Source organism: Malaclemys terrapin, chromosome 8 (assembly GCF_027887155.1).
Source record: "Malaclemys terrapin pileata isolate rMalTer1 chromosome 8, rMalTer1.hap1, whole genome shotgun sequence".
Classification (NCBI taxonomy): domain Eukaryota; kingdom Metazoa; phylum Chordata; order Testudines; family Emydidae; genus Malaclemys; species Malaclemys terrapin.
In genome coordinates, this window is record NC_071512.1 from 32,592,018 (window position 1) to 32,599,520 (window position 7,503).

At 48.9% G+C, this 7,503-nt stretch overlaps 1 protein-coding gene across 1 annotated transcript; it reads left to right on the top strand.

Moving 5' to 3' along the window:
- The first annotated feature begins 1,094 nt into the window (after positions 1–1,094).
- TLX3 (T cell leukemia homeobox 3) lies at positions 1,095–7,300 on the top strand. Its single transcript, XM_054038053.1, has 3 exons — positions 1,095–1,630; positions 2,807–3,050; positions 5,862–7,300. The coding sequence occupies exons 1-3, from the start codon at positions 1,216–1,218 to the stop codon at positions 6,070–6,072; spliced, it is 870 nt and encodes a 289-aa protein (XP_053894028.1). The 5' UTR covers positions 1,095–1,215; the 3' UTR covers positions 6,073–7,300.
- The last annotated feature ends 203 nt before the right edge of the window (positions 7,301–7,503 follow it).

Here is a 7,503-nt window from a genome sequence, read left to right on the forward strand (position 1 = left end):
GGCCCTATAGTAATTAATTAGTTGCAATGTAAACACACACAAAATACAGTTAATAGACAGGGAGAAATGTTTCCCATTTAGTTCCTGAATTGGATTCCCCTCCCCTCCAGAGGTAAATTTAAACTAAATTCACAGTTTGCAAAAATCCCTTTCAAACCAAGATTCCTAGGGGCTGTGTTTCTCCTCTGACCCGCGCTCACCCGTGGGGTTTGCAATCTACACGAACCCAAGTCCAGGTCTGAGAGCTCGCTCTTTTTCCAACGGGTAAGCGTAGTTCCAAAAAGGCAGCGTTCTGTGGGCATATGTTTAATGACCTCTCATAAGGAATCCATGGGGGGGAAAAATTGGCGAGCATGTCCCTTTCCAGCTTCAGATAAATCGCAACGGGGTAAGATTTCAGGAGAGTTCCCTGAAGTGGTGCTTAATATACTGAGAATTAAAAAGCACCAAAAAGAAAAATGTGGGAGAAAAAGGGACCAAACTCTGGGCTGCAAAACCCAGGAATCCATTCTTTCCCCCCTTTGCTTTTTTTAAAAATAGCTCAAGTTCTACTAGCACCATAACCAGAGCCGATGAGCAGGTAAACATCCAGCAAAACTCTTCTCTGCATCTCAGTAAGGTGTTTACACGCTGCATAATATTTATAAACAGAAACAATAGGAAAGAGTTACATTACATTCTAAATTAATCCACCGAGGGGGAGAGGCTGTTTTGTCATTCCCATCCTGGAATTCTGTACAACTAGCATGTTAGGTAATAAACAAGGGGGGAGGGGAATGCCTCGTAATTGCAAAGCTTTGTTAAATTTCAAATCGCTAATTTCTAAGGACAACAATCTCAGATGCTATTGTAATATCCGCCACACATTATCTTAGCTAATAAATTTGACCTATTGTTCGTTTGTTAAAATGATGTCACCTTGGAACAGTCCCTAAGCTCCTATTTCAATGAATTAGGCCTTTATTGAAATCCGGGAGCCAATGGGAGGAGAGAGGCTTGTTTATTGCGTCCAATGGCAGCTGCAGGACAGAAATTAGAAGCAGAAACTCAAGGTTTGGTTCAAAAAAGATGACACAGAGCCTGTCGGGCTGGACCACTCTTGGCAAAGTTTCAGTCTGACATACACCAGGACCTACATGGATCTACTGTAAAGGAAAGCGAGCGTTTTATAGGGGAATTCATACAGTTTTGAGCCAATATTTCTATTCACCAAGGATGGATCAGCCAACGAACACACAGACCCAGCATCAACACGAACCCATCAGCTTTGGAATTGATCAGATTTTAAATAGTTCTGATCAGGAAAACTCTTCCCAGCCTGCCCCCAGAGGATCAGACAACACAAATTACCTGGGAAGCCCTGTGAGCAGAACAAGTGCCCCTTATCCTTCCCTTCCAGCTTCCTTCCCTGGCATCGGGGCGCCTTTTGAAGACTCTGGATCTTACAGTGTGAATCTGAGCTTGGCTCCAGCTGGAGTGATCAGGGTGCCAGCTCACAGACCCATCCCTGGGGCTGTGCCACCTCCAATTTCTAGTGCCATCCCAGCTATGCCAGCTGTACCCAGCCTTGGCAGCCTCAACTTCCCTTGGATGGAGAGCAGCAGGAGATTCGTAAAGGACAGATTCACAGGTAAGGGCTGATTTTTAACACGACCCTGAGAGTCTCGTTTTACCAAGAAGTTTTCTGCTACAGCCAAACTGCACTAAAACAGCATAAAAATGTGTCTGGGTTTTACCCTTCCAGGTTATTAGAGCCCCCACATCCGTTACTGCACCTGGCGCAGAAAAGGAAAAGCTTTTAAAAATAGTGGGTTAGCTTCTTTGGGGCGAGGGTAGGAAGCATTACCTTGAACCCACTAATTAAGAGAAATAAATGTTCGTTACAGTTTTTGTGCCCACTGTAACGATTGCATATCCCTGCACTAACTGACCAGCAACCTTGTATGGGTTGTGTGGCCATCAGATGCAGTAAGGACAGACAAACACACAGGAACTGCGCGTTAGTTATTCCCGTATCACTGCTGGCAGAACAGACATTGCAGCCGGTTCTGGATCGCTCTGAAATTTCCATTCAGAAAATCTAATTGCCCAGATCTCGTTTTTAATCACAATCAAAGAGGGGTGGAAATGGAGTGGAGGAACTCCAGTAATCCCCATCCATAATCCGATTAGACAGTGTGTCCTGAAGAATCTAAACCTTGGATGATAATAACGGCGATTAGCATTTAAATGGGTGTAAATAAAGAGGATTCGATTTTAAAGAGAGAGAGAAGTGGGGAAACTGAGCGCCAGATACAGAATATAATCTGAAGCAAATGCTCTGAACATTGCACATCTTCTTGCAGGTTTGGCTACTGTATCTGTGGACGATGAAGTGATGGGGGGGGGGGTAAATAAAGTGTAATACTTAGAGCAGAGCATTGGCAAGGATCTCCCCGCCCCCTGGAGAAATTCTAGTTTTGTTTTTGGGAAAGAGGAGAGAAAAGACGAAAACCCCGACATTAAAATGAAGAGGGATGTGCTCCATACCCCTGGGGATGGGAAGCCCATGCAGCCCCTTCTCTCCTTAATACAATAAGAACCCAAATCCTGGTTCCTCCCGTGTCCTGGGAGCTCTGCTCTCCCTTCCCAGGGCCGTGCCCTGTGCCCTGCTCCTGGGCTGCCGATCCCGACCAGGCCCTGCAGCCTGAGCAGGACTCTCGCTCTATGGCGATTGCCTGGAGGGAGCAGCCGGCCTGGGGGCAGAGGGCAGGACTGGCAGGGGGTGCTGGGCTCTCACCTGCGGTTCTGTTTGTCCCCCGGGCAGCGGCGGCCGCGCTCACCCCCTTCACCGTCACCCGGCGGATCGGGCACCCCTACCAGAACCGCACCCCGCCCAAGCGCAAGAAGCCGCGCACCTCCTTCTCCCGGGTGCAGATCTGCGAGCTGGAGAAGCGCTTCCATCGGCAGAAGTACCTGGCCTCGGCCGAGAGGGCGGCGCTCGCCAAGTCCCTCAAGATGACGGACGCGCAGGTCAAGACCTGGTTCCAGAACAGGCGGACCAAATGGCGGTGAGTCCGGGCCTAGCTGGGTGAGCCCCTCCCGGGACCTTTGCCCTCCTCTGGGCTTCTGTTCCTGGCTCCCCCCATGTAACTCCTGCGCCCTCTTCTTATTGCCCCTGACTTACCTTTCCTATGTCCCCCTCCGCCCCGCCCCGCCCCACCTGCCAGCTCCCAATTACCTCCCTCTCCCCTCCCCACTCCTCCCCCCTCTGCCTACTCCCATCTCCCCAAAGTCCCTGGCTGCCCCTTTCCCCCTCCCTCCCTTTCCTGCCCGCCTCATTTCCATGGAGGGCAGCAGGGTTTCTTTCTCCTACTCCTGGCCCCAGGCTCAGCTGCGGCCGCTCCCCATCTAGCCCCGGTTCTGCTCGGTGTATCTCTGTCCGTTTGCTCCTTGCAAAGCGAAAGCTCCATCTTTCCCGCAGTAACTGCCAGGGTCCGGGCGGGTCTTCTTCCGGGGAATCGGGCAGATCCTTGAAAGCTAACGAGGGGTAAAAATGGGCCCCAGGCGAGGTGTATTCTCCACTTTTATGCCATGCCCGCCTGGCAAAGGCAGATATCAAAATTGGTAGATCTGCAGGCAGGGAGAAGCGCTGTCACCTCTACACCTGCTAAAAGGGCGAACCTCCTGCATTAGACGCAGGGAAAGACATTGCATAAAGAAAGGATATTTTGCTGTTCAACTTCGCCCAAAAACGATTTAATACCGAGAAACCAGCTGGTCTGAATTGTAGAAATTGCCGGGCGTCCCTGGCGCGGCGGATTTAGAGTCGGGCTGTTTTAAAAAATGTGACATTTCGCTAAACCAAAGCAGGACATATTATTAGCCCGTCCCTAAACGAAGTAAAGACCGTTGTTCTTCGTCCCGTTATTAAGACTATATGAACGTAAACATCTAGAAAGTGGCTCCATACCCTGATTTTCCGTTTCTTTATATTAAAAATTGACGAAGGTAATTCGTAGCAGGAAAATTATCTCTAAAAATGTCACTTGCTTTGTCCTGATTACAGAAGGACCAAGAAAAATGATCTGTTTTGGTTTCCTTTTTTTCCCCTCTCTCCAGGATGAAATATAGGTGAACAACCCTTTTAATTAAGATTTTAAACCAGCAACATTTCACTCGAAATCTTCACTGCAGGAAAGTGGTTTTAGATGATTTCATCAGAAAATATGAATGCACTTTTTATCCATTCGCAGCTGGTCTGAAAAATAGAAAATAGAACATTCAAGGCGATGGATTATGGTGCATCCTGTGTTTGCTAATTGGCTTGCCTCCTTTATTTTCAACACGTAGAAAATATGGGATTTGATGTAATTATCTGCCGTATAAAATAACTTTCGGAAATACCCTGTGTCTGTAATTAGATTCCTCCAAAAATCTTCTCGCGCAATTCGATTGAAATATTATTTGGAAGAATATGTGTTCGTTTTCTGGTGTAAAGGGCCGGGTTGTGTTCGGGATATTTTTACCTGTTTAAAATGGAAATAAATTCCCAAAGTACAGCCCTTTCTCTTGCATGTTAGCATGAAACATCCTGAATTAGAGCAATAAACACCCACAATTCGTAGCTAATAGTTTTACCCACTATATATAATATTGCTTACAAAATTATTGGTTTCTTATAACTGGGGTTATGATATTTTTAAGCGATTGCGGTCAGATGTAAGGAAATTTCAAGCCTTGCAGCAATTATTGTAGTTACCGAAGAGTATCGATAATAATGCCATAAACCGAGCGAGACGTTCAGACATATATATTAGTGGCACGAAAAAAACGGTAATGAGCCAATTACCTTTGAAATGTCATCTCAACACTTCGCACACAAACCCAATAGACTGATAAATACAGCAGGCACTGGGATGTCAGAATGGAGGGCACTAATGCTAATTTAGTAGTAGCATGAAGTGAGGATTTTTCCCAGGGACAGAGGCTGCAGGGCCCTTTGTCCTGTCTCTGGGAGCACAGATACAGTGCTGGTTCTTTTGTCCTGGCTAACGCCATGTAAATCGGAGGTTCCCCTTCTGCAGCTGCATGGCAGATGTTAGAACAACTTGTTAGAGACGCAGGCGTTAAACGAGAAGAATACGTCTCTGTATCTACATATGGGGTGTGTGAGAGAGACAGTGTGTATAAACTGAACAGACAAGGTGTGCTGCTCTCTAAGTACACACACCTCGAAAGTGCAGTGTGGCCGGTATGGAGCCGATTCCCAGCCAGGGTTTGGGTTGCGCTGCAGTTGTGTTGGGGGCAGGCTCGGGAGAGGCCCAGGCTGCTGGGGCCAGCGGTCTGTCCTATCCCGGGCAGGGCCCCGAGGCAGACACTGCAGTGCGCCCCAAACATCTCGCTGCAGCACGAGGGAGGCCCCAGTGGTTTGGGGCCGGCCGGGTGCTGCAGAGCTGGCGCACGTGGGGAGAGGGGCTCAGCACCCCAGGCGAAGATGCCAGGAGGCGCTGCCAAGCGCCCGGCACCCTGTTTGGGGCGCTGCGTGGATAACCGGCTCTGTGTTTGCACAATGCCGAACGAGCGCGTTTTGGTTTGATCCCTGCCTGGCTATCTGGGCAGAACCCCCCCCCCATCCCCAAGATCTGGGGAAAAGGGCTCAGGAAAGGGGGGCGGTGGACACCAAACACCTGTCCCAGGAAAAGAAATATCTCCTCTCACTCCCCAATCATTCAGACAGGGCGCCCAGGCCGGGCACCAGGACTCCTGTCCCCATGGTACGTGAGGCAGAGCCGGGTTGGGGAGAAACAAAGGCGTGTGGCAGCCAGGCAGGGGGGTGCCAGCTGCGGGCTCCTGAACTGATCTGTGTTGTGTGTGTTTAGGAGACAGACCGCAGAGGAAAGGGAAGCGGAGAGGCAACAGGCGAGCAGGCTGATGCTCCAACTCCAACACGACGCTTTCCAGAAATCCTTGAACGATTCAATCCAGCCCGACCCCCTCTGTCTACACAACTCCTCGCTCTTTGCACTGCAGAACCTCCAGCCCTGGGAAGAGGAAAACTCCAAGATCCCACCTGTTACCTCGCTCGTGTAAAGACTTGGGGTCGGGGCGGGAGGACAGACAGACAGCGCCTCCCCCACCTCTCCCTGCATGACCTAAGCCGGGCACGAAGCAGAGTTTGGCGGACAGTTTGCTCCAGCGAAATGACTGGTCTCTACAAGGGGTGGGCCGAGGCCAGCATCGGGCTAACTGTTCCCCCCCGCGCCGAACTGTTCCCAGTCCGCAGCCTCCCGCCTACAGCAAGTGGTCTGCGAGATGGTGGCTTTAGAGCTAGGTCGCTCTGCGGGATGTTTTTGTGAACGCGCTTCTCCTTTAAGCCGGGGATCCTGGGCTTGTCAGACGGAAACTTGGACAAAGGGCTCCCGGAGAGATCGCTGGTGCCCCCCAAATCTGCCCCAGTGAATTTGCGGAGGGGATTAAACTTGAGTTTACAAACCCATGGAGAGTGTTTGCCTCTGGAACGGGTGCATGAACTTTGCAAAGAGGGTTTGCTGGGTAGCCCTGGAAGGAAGACGGGATCTCTGATGGCCAGACTGGGTGTCATTTCCCCGAAAGGGGCTGGGGAAATAATCTGGAAGCGAAAGCAATTGCCAGACCTATTACTAACGTCACCCCGTTTCTTCCAGGAGGGTGTGTAACGCTCGCAGGTTATTCTATAGCCCAGGACAAAATAATTACCAGAGTATTATCCTGGAGAACTGGACGCTTTATCAGCTCCATTTGTAAATTCATATCGCTATCCCGTTAGGAAAGGGAAATGTCACTTTTCTTTGGTAAGAAGTGTTAAATAATTTAATTTATTTCTGCATTGAGATTTCGGGCACTATTAATATGGATATATAATAACTGGATTATTTATTCCAAAATTGGAACATAAGTATTTATGTTGGCTGTGGAGCAAAAGGCTATTTTCCCCCTATTTTTAGGAGATTCTAAATATATATATCACTTAGCAGAGGAAACTAAATGGAACTTGTGACTCATTAGCTTAGGAAAGCCTATTAAACTGAAAAGCAGTAGCTTCCATCTGTCCCAGGTGAAGTTAATGTCATCTGTAATTTATTCACCATAGTAATAAGGGCTCCTTTCAGGCAACGCACTCTTTATTTTGTCCTAACCTCCTTCTAAGCTTAGCACACAGAAAGCAGCACCTGAACCCGACATCTTTTGCCATCGATTCTAGAGAAAGCGCCTTATGTTTCATAATAAAGAAGATCTGGGGTTGACACCGACCATGTATAATACTTTGTACTTGCTGAGATCTGTAAATAAACGTTTTCTTTAAAAACGCCTCCTGTTGTGTGTGTGTGTTTCGAATTCCGGGTGGGAAGGGGAAGGCAGCCAGAGCCGAGTGCCTGATCTTGGGGGAAGAGAGAGGACTCGAAAACCACAGGGCCACGTTCCTACCTCGGGGAGGGCAGAAGGATCAACTCGGGAGGGGGACTGACTAAAACCAGCTACTCA

Coding starts and splice junctions, on each gene's coding strand:
- TLX3 (XM_054038053.1), top strand. CDS start 1,216: ATGGATCAGCCAACGAACACACAGACCCAGCATCAACACGAACCCATC. Junction 1,631..2,806: donor CGTAAAGGACAGATTCACAG/GTAAGGGCTGAT, acceptor TCCCCCGGGCAG/CGGCGGCCGCGCTCACCCCC. Junction 3,051..5,861: donor AACAGGCGGACCAAATGGCG/GTGAGTCCGGGC, acceptor GTGTGTGTTTAG/GAGACAGACCGCAGAGGAAA.